The sequence below is a fragment of the Cyberlindnera jadinii genome (genome assembly GCF_001661405.1).
Source record: "Cyberlindnera jadinii NRRL Y-1542 unplaced genomic scaffold CYBJAscaffold_15, whole genome shotgun sequence".
In the NCBI taxonomy this organism is placed as follows: domain Eukaryota; kingdom Fungi; phylum Ascomycota; class Saccharomycetes; order Phaffomycetales; family Wickerhamomycetaceae; genus Williopsis; species Williopsis jadinii.
Genome location: NW_017963666.1, coordinates 184,178 through 199,309, shown reverse-complemented (window position 1 = coordinate 199,309; position 15,132 = coordinate 184,178). Strand labels below are relative to the sequence as shown.

Below are 15,132 nucleotides of genomic sequence, written 5' to 3'. Positions count from 1 at the left end.
GTGTTCCAGAACATGTTTCTGTGCGTTACGCTGGCCATCATAGCGGGCTGTGTCGCTGAGAGAGGCCGTCTGCTGCCTCATATGGTGTTCCTGTTCCTCTGGGCAACGCTGTGCTACTGTCCTGTCGTTGCGTGGATCTGGAGACCCGCTGGCTGGGCTGCCCGCTGGGGAGTGCTGGACTATGCCGGCGGCTTGATTGAGATCCTCTCTGGTTTCACAGGGTTCACGTACTCGTGGTTCCTGGGGAGACGGAAGGAGAAGCTGTTGATCAATTTCAGGCCTCATAACGTGTCCCTGGTGACGTTGGGAACGACGATTCTTTGGTTTGGCTGGCTGGGCTTCAACGGCGGTACTGCGCTTTATCCTTCTCTAAGAGCCATGTACGCCATTATGAATACAAACCTGTGTGCGTGTTTTGCAGCAATGACATGGTGTTTGCTGGACTACAGGCTGGAACGCAAATGGTCCACCGTTGGTATGTGTTCTGGTATCATTTCAGGCTTAGTTGCTGCTACGCCGTCCTCAGGAGATATTCCAACCTATGGCTCAGTGGTTTTGGGAATTGTCACCGGTGTCGTGTGTAACTTCTCCACTGGTATCAAGTACCTGGTGGGAGTCGATGATGCCCTCGATATCCTGGCTGAGCACGGAATGGCTGGTGTCCTGGGGCTGATGGCCAACGCACTGTTTGGAGCAGACTGGGTCATTGGGATGGATGGTGTCACTGAGCACGACGGTGGCTGGATATCACACAACTACAAACAAATCTATAAACAGATTGCATGGATAGGTGTTTGCATCGGCTGGTCCGTCACTGTAACTGCAATTTTGTGCTTCGTCATTGATAAAGTGCCAGGCTTACACCTAAGGGCAAGTGAAGAAGCTGAAGCTGTGGGTATGGATGAGGACCAAATCGGTGAATTCGCCTACGACTACGTTGAAGTCAGAAGAGACTTCTTAGCTTGGGGTGGTGTTCAGAACTCTGACGGTACTATGGGTATACCAACAGGCTCTCAATTGCCTCACGAATTGGACCACATCGATCAAGCACACCAGCCTTCAAGCTCAACAAGCACAACAAATAACGAAGTGTCCAGTCAAGCGGAAAAGACTGAAATCTCCCAAGGTGAAGAGAAGAGACAGTCGTAATATTCATCCACGCCGTACTTGTAACCTTCTCTACATAATACATACCCATTATTTCGCTTTTTTTAATAGTCATTTATAACAAGAAACTATAGTTTTATGTTGTTTGATAGTCAGCACATGATGAGAGGACTTTGGCTGGGTCAGTTCTACACCTCTTGGTGTGTATAAGATGTGTCATGAACAGTTGGTGTATTTGGTTGAGTGTGTATCCACAGTTATTGCTTGGTGTATGGATGTTTGGGTGTCTGGATTTACAGGTGTCTGGATTAATAGGTGTCTGGATTAATAGGTGTCTGGGTGTTGTTGCACGATGGACTCATAGCTCTTATATCATCCAATGATGTTATACGGCTCTTCAGCCACCAGCTGGGGCTCAAGGGCTCTCTGGATACTTCAAAGATGGGTGAGAAGAAGACTGCCACCATGGCGTGCACGTTTTGCCGAAAGAGGAAAAGAAGGTGCGATGGTCAAAAGCCATGTTCGATGTGTATCAAGTACAACAAGGCCGATTGTGAGTATCCAGTTGATAAGGATAGAAGGAAATGGAAGTTCGATTCCACCTATGTGGACTATTTGGAGCTGAAAGCTGATTTGATAGAGCAGCTGGTTGATGAGCTGGCTCGGGAGAACCCCGAAAAGGCCCAGCTGCTTGGCTTTGAAAAGTTGAAGGCAGATCTGAACGAACTTCAACTCAACTCAGCAGGGAATCCAAACAACAACAAGGTTGGTATGAGTGAGGAATTCGTTAAGAATTTGGCAGACGAGGAGGCCATAGATGAGCTGGTGAATACGAAATGGCGTGTTAGACAGAAGTCGACGAATAGGGATATCACCGAGTTCTACGGGCCGATAAGTGGTCGCCAGAAAGTGGACGAGAGCCTAGAGAAGGAGGACCAGTTCATTGGAGCATCCACCAAGTTCGACTTGGTCTCAAGCTCTGCAGAGTTCAGAAGCCAGCTTCTGGATAATTTTGCAAAGTCCTTTGCCCGTTATTTCTTAGCTTCGTGGCAGACTTTGGATGAAGTTCGGACGTGGGAGTATCCTTCACAGGACGTTTCCAAACAGCTGCTGATGTGTGCAATCTTCACGTATGGAGCATCTTTCAGTAACCATCGAGACCTGGCATTCACATTCTTACAAGAGGCTGAATTCATGACGATGAAGGCCTCAAAGAATATCAACGAATACGTCTTACAGGCTTTCCTGATACTGAGCTGTTTCCAACTGGGAATGGGATTGGATGCGAATTCATGGGCATACTGCGTCATGAGTGCTAGTATGACCCAGTACATGGGTTTACATCTAATGCCCACCATGAACTCAACGGCAAACAACACACTTGTCCCTTATAGAGGGAAGTCATCTGCGATGTTCTGGTCCATCATACTTCAGGATAGAATCATCACCAGTGTATTGGGACGTGGCTGCCGTATACAGTACTTCAGGGTGCAAACGGACTTCTACAAGCCGCTGCTAAGGCAGAATAACCTGGAGGAATACATAACAGAGGTCTCGTTTGCATTCCACACGAAGCTATGGTTTATCCATGACAAATTCCTTGGACAGATCTACTCTTCAAAGGCTGAGTTCCTACACGCTTCTCATAGACTCTCCTTGATTCAACAGGGCGTTGAAGCACTACAAGAACTACAGAATTCGCTGCCGGAGGACTTCAAGTTATCGTATGTAATAACAGACACAAGGATCCTGACATTGCACCTGTCATTTTCGGTGGTTTACCTGTTATTGCACAGGGCCTATCTCAAACAGATGCCGTTGAAAGTTATCAACACCATGATGCAACAGTGTGAGATCTCTGCCGATCTCATAGGTCGGTTAACAGCACAGTTTGAGAGCAACGAGGACATCCCGTATTTTGCATCGTATCTCGTGCTCACTTGTGCAACGTTTGATCTCTTCCTCATGACCAACAAGGACGAGAGTCTGAGGTCGAGAAGTGCTGATAGATTGAAGATCTACATCACTTGTTTGGTGGTCATTGGGAGGTATTGGAGACGTGGTGTAAGGGATATCCAGGTGTTGAGCGAATTGGCAAAGAGATGGAAGATCAACGTGCCATGCCTCGAAGAGGCATTATCACGTCAAACAAACAGCTTTGGGATGAGCGAGATGCCAAACGATCAAAGGGATGCCAACTGCTTCATGGATCAATTCCCATTATAGAAGGGCGTGTGTGTACAATATATAGCGTATTTGTTATATCGCTCATGTACTTGTTCTCACTCCCAGTTGGATAGATTGTCAACGTGGTATTCGAACTCATTCATATCATCACCTATGGGATAGGTGCTAGGTGCCTGTTCTGTTGATAGTGGGGCCATTGGAGTATCGGTTTCAAATGACATTGGAATCGGATAATTGGTATACATTTGTGTTGGTTGCTGTTGTGCTGGTTTCCGCTGCCGTATCTCTTGTCTTGAATGCTTTATCTGTTCAAAATCTGGAAACTCCTGGAACCAATCCAAGAATGCACTATCAGTGGATGCCAGGAATCCACCGGTAGTGGATAATGGCGTGACGTCGGTCCCAGTCACCGGTGTAATGACATCGGAGTGCACAGTTGGTGAAAAGGTACTCCAGGAGGATAGAGGTGGCTGTAAGTTAAACTTGGTTTCTAATTTCAATAGATTTTCCAGTGAGCTTTTAGCCAATTTCCAGTTTATACTCAACATCTGTAAGAGAGTCTTGGCCTGTGTGAAGTAGAAATAGAACGTTGAAACTTCGTTGTCACTGACTTCAGTAGATGTGCTTGTATTGGCTGTTGTCAAGATGAACAGATACACCAATACTATTGTGTTGACGAAATTTGGCAAGTAATACGGCAAGAGGTCAACGTCAATGACCTCTCTCTGCGACACAAGGGTGTGGATCAACTCCCCACACTTGGAAGCCTCCTTCAGAATGGAACTCTTCAACTCATACGACGCTTCTCTTATGAAGATCTTGTTCAGCTGTAACTTCAAATAGTGGTAGTTCAGGTGGAAAATCAGTATATGGGTCTGATTTGGGTCAGACAAGTCCAGCGTTTTCGGTGATTTCAGCCTCAGCAGAGACGGCAGCGATGAATACAGCTCGTTGAACGTCTTCTTCGCCGTTGCCATCACCTTCTGTCTGTTGTTCGTCTCCCCGAGGTCAAAGTGCACAGAGTATATCTGGTCCGTAAATCGGTCAAAGATATACCACATGCGTGAGATGTAAGCAAATGACAACTCCTGGAAATGGATCTGGTCCGACGGTTCGCTCACAATCTGGTAGAACGGTGCCACGATTCGTTTGAAATGTATCACCGATGGAACATTGATCACGTTTGTTATTATGCGATCATGCGTGCATACGGACCACAGTGCTGCAGCCTTGAATGGAGTCTGCTTAGGGGCATAAGTTTGGCCGTCCGCATCCTCTTGTCCATCGTACGAAATGTGCAGTCCCATATGCTGCAAAAGAGAGCAAGCCATTGAATCCAGCAGATATGATTGGAACGGTTCATTCTGTCCCATTTCGTAGCATGAAAGCAGGTGCAAGGCTGCGATGATGTTGGTGTCTGTCTGAGATTTACACACCACACTCATCAGGGAATCTCTAGCCAGTGCGATGAAGTAGTCTCCGTGGACCTTTGCAAGCGGGTGTGACGAGAAGTTTGAGCTTATGCCGAAGACAACGTTCATCAGCAGCCTGATGCCCGGGTCCAGTATGGAGTTGTAGTCGCACTGCCATAGCACGGGCAAAAGTTTCAGGAAGAACATCGAATGAATGGCGAATTTCTGTTCGAACAGATGAACCAGCGACGTCTGGTAGCTTAAGTCGTTGAAGACTAGCGTATAGCCAACCAGAGCCAACGGCGACGACTCCGAGTTGATCACGTCCGAGCTGAACTTCGCCTTGTTCTCCAAGATCTTTTCCTGTAATTCAGAGGTGAACGAATTGTAGACGTAATTCGGCTTAAGCTCTTCATCATCGAGCCGGAGGTTCCTCGTGGCCTCCATCAGCTCCTCTATAAGATGAGAGTTCTCCACGGACTCGACGCTGCCGTCTATTTCGTCCTTGACTGGTTTCAACTGGGGGAGCTCCTTCGAATCCAGCTCCTGCAACTTCTCAACAACCAACTGCTGGAGCTCCTCATCGTCTTTGGCGAATTTCGTAATGAACTCCTTCAGCCTGTGGCTCTTGGACTCTAAGAAATCAATGTAATCCGTATGGTATTTCCGCCTTCTTCGATCACTGTCGATATTGTAAGAACAAGGCTGGTTGTACTTCTTGCACCATAGACATGGATTCTTACCGTTGCACTGTTTTTCCCACACAGTTAGCGATGCTCTCTCTCTATTTCCTCCACCATTCGAAGTAACTCACCTTTCTTCTTTTCTCCTTACAAGTGATACACACAACTTTCTTCTCCTCCATCGCTTGCTCTTATATCTTTATGTCTACACTGTGTACATGAAAAGTAGTAACAACGGGAAAATTGCTTATATTTCGATCTTTCCCAGCTTTTTTACGCAAGATGTCAACAGATGATGAAGCGATACTAGCAAGTTGCCCTAATTGGGACGTCCTACTGGGAATTTCTCCCCCAGGCTGCAATTTAGCTGCGAGCGCAACAAGCCTGCCCTTCACTACGGAATCGGCTGCACGGGGCAGGTGTGTGTCTCTATGGCGTACATGTGGGCCATCTGTGATACACATGAATATTGGATGTTGATGTAGTATACAAAACAGTAGGTTTTATGAGTTTATTGAGCGAATGGTTCGCTATGGAGCGGTGTAATCCATGTGTTCGTATCATAGTTAATGATGGAGCTGGCCCGAAAGTCAGTTCGGGGAGTTTTTTGTATGTCGGTCTTGGGAAATTTTTGGCGAGCGAATTGGTTTCAAAATTGAGAACTGTGTTCTAAACTTCATTGCTGGCCCAAAAGTGGTGTTATGAGAGTAGTGAAAGGACTATAGAAGAGAGCGAATTTTTCTGATCTTCACTGTCAACTTTGTATCGCACTGGCCTGTGTGGTTGTTGAGATGTATGTGCTTGAATTGTGGACTGGGTGTCCATTCGGGCGGGCTCATGACCGGGGCACGACCGCACGACAGCGTTCCAGAACGAGCTATGTGAGTGCTTTATTCGATGGCCATAATACACACTTTCTCGCTGTTCTTAAGTATGAGGCCTTTTGGGTCTGTAGCCATTGTATTTGATCTTGTCGTAGCTAAGGGCAGTTCTGGGAATTGTAGAGTAGAAATGGGTCAAATAGAGCACAGAAATGTGCAAATTAAGACGATTTCAAGGCTCTCCTCTTGATCAGAGTTGACCTCGAGAGATTTTACTCTATGTCTCTTTGGGACCACCATGACTGAGTTACAGAACTCTGAGATTGTAGATCTGATAAGCGGTGTTTACGTATGGCTCCAAAGTTGTAGCATAAACAGTCATTATGATCCCGCTGGATTGAAAAGCGACCAGATTTTATATCGTCTAACTGACTTATGAAGTCTAGCATAGGATGTATCGACACTGTGGGAGGGCCTTAACATAAGAGCAGAGAGCTCAAAGCTCAACCAACTGTTGCGGAATTCATTATACGCAGAACCACCATACAATTCAGTACTGCTCTTTAGGTTTGAAGGTGGTCAGTGTAAAATTCATTTGGTGTATCTTTGATAGACTTGAAATGTTCGGTTCAATATGACCTAATCTTATGTATATGTCTAGTTGGACAAACCAAGCCCTGGTGACCTGTAGACGTCATACACATCTAGTGCTTAATGGCTACATACTAACACTTGAAAGCCAGTATCTTCACTGGCATATCTAAGGGATACACTGATGAAGTATGCACTTAAACCGCACAAAGAAGAGTGTATTGTGCTACATCTATTGAGAAAGAGCTTTCACTTTCATCATAGAGTACTATAGATTAAAATCAAAAAGAGAGTACACACAGCTGAAACTCGCTCGAGGCTAACTAACAGTTATCGAGTTTACTTGGCTCAAGCTGATGAGTAGAATTCTAGAAATTCCAACGAGTTACTCTCACCCAGCTGGGCTGGATCCTTCTCATTACACGGTGAATAGGTGCAAGTGGAAAGTGAAACCAGAAATATGACGGAATTTCTGGAGCACAACAACCACAGTGAAATGAATGAACTCTTAAAGGCAATAATGACCATTGTCTATCAGTTTGAGAATTAGCAGCCTGGGTAATGATGTACTTGTGCTCTCTATATTAACTGTCTGGCCGGAACGAGAAACCAAAAGCTCCAATATAGAGTGAAATTTCTGCTCTAACTCTGCGTATATCCTTTCTGTTCGATTGCTCCTTTGGCCATATGAAAACAAGATTTTTATATTCTACAATAACCATATGATCAAAGGGTTTACAGTCGATTATATAGCCTATATAACCATTCTGTGCATGTTATTTATCAGAAGGATATCTTCAGAAAAACTTCAAAAGGCTATACCCTGCTCAATGGCACCTTGCCTTAAGGACTTTTCCCAACCAGATCTTAAGTCTTCGATGTCTCGATCCAAATAAATGACACTATTCTTCACGCTTCGTTTTGGAGACAACACGTTATATCATTAGATATATTACTGGTATATCACCTTAAGTCTCACTTATAGCACCCAAGTCTTGTATATCAGTGAAACGTTATGAGCTTGTAAGTGTTGATCATACTGCGTCTTAACTTGTGGAGAACCCACAGCAACAAAAAAGTGTCTGAATGCAACTGGAATATATCTACCAAGGCCCCACATTCCATATAATATAATCTCGTATCATTATATCGTTACTACACTATTTTTATGGGGCGTATTGGATACCTCTTTCCCGCAATTGAGGCAAAAGGTTGAGCCATTTCAAACGTTACCAACATGGTGCTTTCGGTGCCTGAAGAACAGCATAATGTGTAGAATAAAATTCCAGAGCGAAAACATTTGCAAAACTAGCTAAAATAGAGTGATTGGCAATATTGGAAGGTTGAATTTTGTAAGTATGCAATTTTTAGGATACATACCTAAAGCCCTTGGTAAATTTCGGTGAAGAAGAAACAGCTTTATCAAGAACTAGCAAGAATAACACAAGAATAATGTAAGAAAAAGGAGATAAATTGAACTAAAATATAACTCAAAAATAGGAATATATACATGATGCTCATTCTCGCATTAGCATTCGCTGATCGAGCTATTAGAGGCCTAAAAGGCCATGGAACCTCAACACTTTTCACCCACTAAATAAGTGCAAATCAAGCGAGCTATCATTGGCATCTCTAGTCCCAAACTCTTTCACCCGCACACCACATCCAGACCTCTTGGTCAAAACAATAACACAGACGCGAGACAAATTCCAAGAGCGAACGTAAACAAATCATTAGACCAAACAGCAAATACGTGCGATGAATACAGATCACTGGCAAGCATAATGTCTCTACCAGACCCGGACATCGTTATGTCCCTATCTCCTCGGATGATCGATATGCTTGCTTGTGTGAAGAAGAAGATATCAGCTTCACCAGTGGCGGAGAGAAGGGTCCTGAAGGACCATCTCGACGAATGTAAACATCATTTCCAAGTGTGTATTGAGCTGTTCAACAGTCTCGAAAGCAGCTTTTCTTTCAATATGGGGAATGTATTAAGTGATTTGAGAAGACGCTTTGTCGAGTTCGGCATGTGTCATCAGGAGATGATGTCAGATACGTCTTGGTATCAAGATGTTGATTCTGATGCTGAAGCACAAACTGGAACTGTGCCCGATGTTGAGGATTGTGAGGCAAACGAGACAAGCATTGTAGAGCAGCCATCATCTAGTGAGGACACTGTATTTCTACCACGGCCACCTCTTGAATCTACCGAGCCTGTTTATCGAAGAAGTACAACAACTTCCCTTTTAAATACCGCAACGTCAATCATTAACCAAGGAATTGAGAGAAGGCAAAACAAAGCCCTCGTTGTGGAGGAGAGATTATTGTCTTTACATATGTTACAACAAGCTGTTCAAATATATTGTCTCTTGAAGCTTCATGTCCATGTTTCTATTGAACAAAGGCCCAATAATAGGCGTGTGGTTCGGTGTTCATTTTGCCAGACTAAGATCCTAGACTATGACATACAATGCACTGTTAGTTGTGTCAACCAGAGACATTGTTGTGAGGTTCCAAAGTTGACGAAAAGGGCACTGGCTCGAAGTACTGCTGAAACACAACAGCTTAGGGGTCCTGAACTTGAAAGAGCTGTTGATCTGCTGAGACGTGGTGGGTATTTTGATACAAACGAAAATGGAATTGAGATTGATAGCCTCGGTTATCTCAAAGACTATCTGCTCTTTTCAAAGATGAGATCTCACTCGACCTCTAAGGTTGGTAAAGCAATGGTTGATTGGCTTTATGATCCAGATGAACTGAACAATGGAGTAATTCTGCCTCATGAAGAGGTTTCATATCAGAAAAAACTCTCCGCAATAGCTGCTGATCTCACCTTGAGAAGCATTTACACCAACTCACAGGAGACGATAGAAGATACATGCCAGGTTAAATTTGAATCTAAAGAAAAGGAGCCAAAAGATCTATTATTTGACTCTGTTCAACGAGCCTCCTCGGGAACGTCGTTCTCTAAATTCACAGATAAAACGGCAAATGGAGATTACACGATACAGATGTTATTGGCTGCACTCTCAACTTCACACATAGATGATAGAAAGAGCAATAGCCTGGCAGCTGATGTACAAGACAATCAAGAAGGTCAAGACCTTCTAGAGGGTTTGAAGCACTTTGAGATAGCATTACTTCTACAGGATAACAGGTATATCGACAACATCCTAAGCAAGGAGAATGCAACTGAGCTGTCCAGAATAATTTCCGATTGGGCAGGTGATGGACAACAGCAAGAAGTAGAGAGTGACTCTGCTCCAACAACAGATGCAGATGGCCCAGCTGTCAGCGATACAACTCTTGAATGGAAAGAGGCACAGGATGAGTTTTTACAACAATTGGAAGATGTCATAAGTGATCAGTCTGAAGATAATTCTGCAGCCGATTCTCAGGGTGAAAAGTTAGTGCTGAAAAATCTGACAATTCTCTCTAATAAGAAGAGGACTACACAAGCGGGTGATAAGAAGCTAAAGTTTAACACTGACAAGGCAAAAAAGCTGTTGAAAGCTGCTGTAAAATCGTCAAAGCTGACTTCCCCCGTGCTCAATTTAATATCACATCCACAAGATGAAATCAAGTGCATCTATTTCTCCAACTCCATTGATGACCAATTCTACGAAAGCCTAGTACCAACACTCTCATTAGATGCTTGCCATTTGTCTTTATACAATAATGAGGGATACAAGGAGGATTTTATTACATTATACACTATTGTCGGCCAGGCTGGGTCCAAGGGACTGGTTCCCCTGGGTATGATGCTTTCAAAGAACGCGGAGTGTGGATTAGAATGGTTTACCTTCCTATACACATTCTTCAAGAAGAATGGTGGATCGCATTGGAAAAAGCTACGAGAATCCCTGCAATTGCATGATGATAGTATCACTGAGGAGAGCACTCCCCGATTACAAATCATATCGGATCAAGATAAGGGTATCAAGAGGGCCTTGGATATGTTGAGAACCCGGTGTGGTGTTCCGATTGAGAACTTCGCATGCTCTAAACACGTCGAGAGAGATCTCTCCAAGTACACAATCGCAAAGCATAGAAGGGCTATGCAACATAACTTTTTCCGGTTGATATTTGAATCTGATCCAGAAAAGGTCTCACCAATCCAAGAAGCAATGAAGGGGGTTTTCTTTGAGAGGCATAAGAAAGAGACTGTCAACAGTACTTATAATCTCATTACCAACACACAAGACTGTGCTAGAGGTCTTCAACTGTACAATTCGGTGACTCCAAGGTTTGATATCATGACATCCAATCATTGTGAGATTTTGAATGCAGAGATGTACGCATTTAGGCGATTGAACCCCACAAATCTCATTATCGAAGTGCTGCTGATGCAGTGTGACAAGGTAAAAATCGCAGAGTCCATGACCTTTGATTGGCATAAAGTGAGACAGGTGACTGGAAATGATGAAGAGATGAATGACGCGAGCGATTTTGATGACACGAGCGACTTAGATGACACGAGCGACTTAGATGACACGAGCGACTTAGATGACACAAGCGACTTAGATGACACGAGCGACTTAGATGACACAAGCGACTCTGTTGATGAAGAGGAAGAACCAGAATATGTCGAGGTGCTCACAAACTATGGCTTATTGTTGTACTCAACAAATATCATTACTTCGTCTTGTCTAAATATCAAAGAGACCAGTGTAACCGTTGATGAGAGTTTACCTGGAACAGATATGGAGACTCACAAACACAGTGTATCGTGGGACTGTGATTTGTCTCTTGATGAGCTTCTAAAGGTGTTGAGAGTTTATACAAAGAAGATGGGAAGATGTGATTCGTTTATCAACTTTCGTGCTTATGTTTATTATCAATTGCGAACCAGAACAGCCGTTGTTACTGAGAAGCGATGCTCCATCTCAAAGGAGGGTACAATGGAAGTAAAGGCTACGTACAACTGTTCCCATTGTCACAAGCAAGCGTATACATTCTTCGAATGTCCTCATATTACTTGTGTGAAGATGAGAAGGGCACACAACGGCCAAGGCCTTATCCCATCCTTGTCGATATTTGCCAAAGAGGTTCTCTATCAAGATAGTACAAAGACGAATTCCAGTTACTGCCCACCAGTATTCAGATACCAGAGCTGTTTGTCAAAGGCCAATAGATGTATCATACGCAAGACGACGTCTCAAAGTTCCAGGTCAGCGGTGAAGACATTCAACAAAGCGGTTCTCCTGAAGACGGTTCAAGTGTTAAAAGAGCATCACGACACTATGCAGCGCATCAAAAAGAAGACTAAGAAGAACCAGAGGGTCGCGGGTGCTTCCAATAGAAATCCTTCCAAGGTTGAGAAGAAGAGAGGACGAGGACGACCAAGAAAGTCAGAACAGAAGAGAGGACGAGGACGACCAAGAAAGTCAGAATAGAAGAGGAATCAGAAGACTGAAAATCTTATGGAAGAAGCTGGAGCAGATCCAATGAACTGGCAACCAACATAAGGTGGCTTTCATGCAGACTCCTCACAGAGTACTATAATGATCAATGTATTCTTGATAGTTCCTCAGTTGTATAACCAACCATATTTCACCGGAAGAGCGCGGCTGGATCCCTCTTGTATCCATAGAAACGGACCACTACTCTCTCCTTCCTACCCACTACTACTGCAAATACTGCATATCACCACATATAACTGCATATAAGAGCATAATGGTAGAGACAACAAAAGGATAAGCTATACCACCACCTCTTTCGATAACCGGGGATTCGCGGGATAACACACGCGACCGGTTCTCTTCAACAAAGAGAGCATTATCGATTGCTATCCAAAGACTGCTCATGTTGTTGTATATGTAATTGAAAAAAGTACTAAGACAAACTACGCTGAAGGGTAAAAGAAGAAGTATATTTGTTTTGTTGAAAAGTGACAAACCTGCCTGTTTATATAGTGGCGGTTTGCTGAAGGCCTTAGACCGACATATTTTATACCACGTGATCCCTTATATAGCTTTCACGTGCGTATTCGTCAAACAGTGAGACGTCTCACAGTCAGCTGGTCCACGGTGTAAGCCTCCTTGGAGGAGCTTGCCACGATATCGACGTTTGATGGCTTGCCCTTCTCCAAGAAGAAGGTGTTTGTGGATGTGAATGCCCCGTTGTTGAAGTACAACTCAAGGATGTTGTTATCAACCAATCCGTAGAGCTGGTACTGTTTATCACCAGATTCGGTGATTGTGAGAGGCTGGACGTACGTGGACCATCTCTCCTGGAAGAACTGGTTGGTTCTCTGGAAGTAGCTCTCTGTGGCTCTGTTGATGTAGAACTGCTCGTTGTTGTAATCGTAACCAAGCGCAATTGCCTCGTCGCTTTGGTTAGATTTGATTCTGAGCTCAAAGGTGACGGAGTCCTTCTGCGTAACGTCAGTTGTACCGTTAACCGTGAAAGTCATGTTGAAATCCAACAGTCCAGTGGTGTTGGAGTTTGCAAAGCTGCTTCCAAACGTGTGGTCCACAGTCAAGGAGCTGTTTGAAACCTTGTACTCTTCAACCACCTTCAAGTCTGTCTCGTTCACAAAGAATGGTTTTTGACAAAGGATCAACTGTTCAGATTCTGGATTCGTACTGACATATCTCAGAGTGTACTCTCTGATCGATGACATGGAGCTTCTATATCCATCTGGGTCCGGAACCTGGTTGGAATACTGCCAGTTCGATGCCCAGGCAACTCCAATTGACCGATTCTCTGGTGCATTGAAGAACGCTTGGAAGGCATAGAAGTCCTTACCAGTATCCATAAATCTTGTAGCGTCATCATCTGGAATGAATTCAGTACCGTTGAAATCACCAACAAAGTATTCATTTATGGAACCACCAAGAGGTGAGCCTGGATTGATTGCTAAGACCATAACCCATTTCTTCTCTGGATCACCGCTCTTTGGGTTTTCAATAGTGGCTTCGAATAGACCTGGACATTCATACTGATAACCAACATAACCCTTGGTTGAGAAATTCGAGGCCAAACTCCAGTCTTTCAAATTGTCAGAGGTGTAAATCTGGATCTTGTACTCTTGACTCTTTGCCACAGTCATGACCCATTGCTCAGTTTCCTCATACCAAATCACCTTCGGATCCCTAAATTGGGTCGAATTGACGTCTATAACTGGGTTGTTTTCATACTTTTCGAAAGTATAACCACCGTCCGTGGAATAGGCAATGTCTTGCGTCTCGACATCTGGTAAGTTATTGGTATAAATGGCAACGATTCTCTGTTCTGGTCTTGTTGAATCATCAAAGAACCCTGAGGTATTATTGTAGTCTATGACTATAGATCCAGAGTAAATACCCTCATCATCATTTTCAGGTCCAATTGCAGGCGCATGGTGGTCCCACGTTAACAAATCATCAGAGGTGGCATGTCCCCAATATAGAGGCAATCCCCAAATCGTATCGTTTGGGTTGTATTGGTAGTACACATGGTAGGTAGATTCATATGAATCGTAGAAGAGACCATTAGGGTCGTTCATCCACCCCACTGGTGGCGTTAGATGGACTAATGGTCTGTAAATGCTGGAATCAACTAAACTAGTGTTCATCGTGAGACTCTTGATGTCTTCTTGGTCCTCTGAGGCATCTTTTGTCAACGACATCTCTGTGCTGCTTTTATAGTGTTTTTGGACACCACTCGTGGGAATTGTCTCCGAGTTCTGAGCACAAATGTTCAAGTGGTAAATCTCAAGCCCTTTGACAACAGGAAACGATTTGAACTTGAAACGTCGATCGAAATTTCTGCTCCACAGGTGACCGCTTCACTTCTCCACGGGGGTTTTTTCCGGAGGTGCATATCACAGACGCACGTTATAAATCCGTGCGAGAGTTTATCCGGTTTAGAAAAGTTCACGACATGGTCTGACAAGGCATAACGTCATAAATTGGATCATGTGCCGTTCTTTATGTACAGGTTATGGGGTTATATGCACCTTTATTATTGGTGTAATGATATTTGCATTGAGATTCAGACCTCAGGTGACCGTTTAAAGGAAAAGGCGCATCCAAATTCAAACTCCACATGTAGGTTGCTTTGGCGGACACTGGGGGAGACGTCTAAGAAATTTCTCGTATAAACCCCTATAGAGGTATGTTCTGTTGTTTTACCCAACAATTTGTGCCTTTCTATAGGTATCATGATGAACTCCGGTAAATGATTGGCTGTTCTTACGATCTTAGAAGCTGTTGAATTCTGCACCAATATTTTCTTTTCTTGTTGTTCTTCTTATACGATGACTCTATACGACTCATTGTAGTACAAATGTTACTTCTTTTAGTCCCAATTGAGTGTGCTCCGGAGCTGCCAATGCAGAAGTTA

The 15,132-nt window shown here is 43.9% G+C and overlaps 6 protein-coding genes across 6 annotated transcripts; 3 read left to right on the top strand and 3 right to left on the bottom strand.

The window, feature by feature from the left end:
• Positions 1-1,200, top strand: CYBJADRAFT_169277 (ammonium permease MEP3). Its single transcript, XM_020215705.1, has one exon. The coding sequence runs from the start codon at positions 13-15 to the stop codon at positions 1,147-1,149; it is 1,137 nt and encodes a 378-aa protein (XP_020068695.1). The 5' UTR covers positions 1-12; the 3' UTR covers positions 1,150-1,200.
• A 60-nt stretch (positions 1,201-1,260) lies between these two features.
• Positions 1,261-3,361, top strand: CYBJADRAFT_30105 (uncharacterized protein). The gene has a single exon (XM_020217648.1). It carries the CDS (start codon positions 1,549-1,551, stop codon positions 3,331-3,333), a length of 1,785 nt encoding a protein of 594 aa, XP_020068694.1. The 5' UTR covers positions 1,261-1,548; the 3' UTR covers positions 3,334-3,361.
• On the bottom strand, positions 3,362-5,863 carry CYBJADRAFT_30082 (uncharacterized protein). Its single transcript, XM_020217647.1, has 2 exons — positions 5,521-5,863; positions 3,362-5,456 (listed from the first exon to the last, which is right to left on the bottom strand). The coding sequence occupies exons 1-2, from the start codon at positions 5,569-5,571 to the stop codon at positions 3,390-3,392; spliced, it is 2,118 nt and encodes a 705-aa protein (XP_020068693.1). The 5' UTR covers positions 5,572-5,863; the 3' UTR covers positions 3,362-3,389.
• A 2,691-nt stretch (positions 5,864-8,554) lies between these two features.
• On the top strand, positions 8,555-12,348 carry CYBJADRAFT_169275 (uncharacterized protein). The gene is given in 2 exon segments (XM_020215704.1): positions 8,555-11,331; positions 11,350-12,348. The coding sequence occupies 2 exon segments, from the start codon at positions 8,586-8,588 to the stop codon at positions 12,198-12,200; spliced, it is 3,597 nt and encodes a 1,198-aa protein (XP_020068692.1). The 5' UTR covers positions 8,555-8,585; the 3' UTR covers positions 12,201-12,348.
• On the bottom strand, positions 12,316-12,654 carry CYBJADRAFT_29958 (uncharacterized protein). The gene has a single exon (XM_020217645.1). It carries the CDS (start codon positions 12,609-12,611, stop codon positions 12,432-12,434), a length of 180 nt encoding a protein of 59 aa, XP_020068691.1. The 5' UTR covers positions 12,612-12,654; the 3' UTR covers positions 12,316-12,431.
• Position 12,655: 1 nt separating this feature from the next.
• SUC2 (beta-fructofuranosidase SUC2) lies at positions 12,656-14,456 on the bottom strand. The gene has a single exon (XM_020217646.1). The coding sequence runs from the start codon at positions 14,414-14,416 to the stop codon at positions 12,797-12,799; it is 1,620 nt and encodes a 539-aa protein (XP_020068690.1). The 5' UTR covers positions 14,417-14,456; the 3' UTR covers positions 12,656-12,796.
• Between the last annotated feature and the right edge of the window lie 676 nt (positions 14,457-15,132).

Bases quoted from the DNA above. Each gene is read 5' to 3' on its own strand.
- CYBJADRAFT_169277 (XM_020215705.1), top strand. From the start codon at position 13: ATGTTTCTGTGCGTTACGCTGGCCATCATAGCGGGCTGTGTCGCTGAG.
- CYBJADRAFT_29958 (XM_020217645.1), bottom strand. From the start codon at position 12,611: ATGAGCAGTCTTTGGATAGCAATCGATAATGCTCTCTTTGTTGAAGAG.
- SUC2 (XM_020217646.1), bottom strand. From the start codon at position 14,416: ATGTCGTTGACAAAAGATGCCTCAGAGGACCAAGAAGACATCAAGAGT.
- CYBJADRAFT_30082 (XM_020217647.1), bottom strand. From the start codon at position 5,571: ATGGAGGAGAAGAAAGTTGTGTGTATCACTTGTAAGGAGAAAAGAAGA. The intron at 5,457-5,520 runs GTGAGTTACTTC...TGGGAAAAACAG, and splicing joins GTAAGGAGAAAAGAAGAAAG to TGCAACGGTAAGAATCCATG.
- CYBJADRAFT_30105 (XM_020217648.1), top strand. From the start codon at position 1,549: ATGGGTGAGAAGAAGACTGCCACCATGGCGTGCACGTTTTGCCGAAAG.
- CYBJADRAFT_169275 (XM_020215704.1), top strand. From the start codon at position 8,586: ATGTCTCTACCAGACCCGGACATCGTTATGTCCCTATCTCCTCGGATG.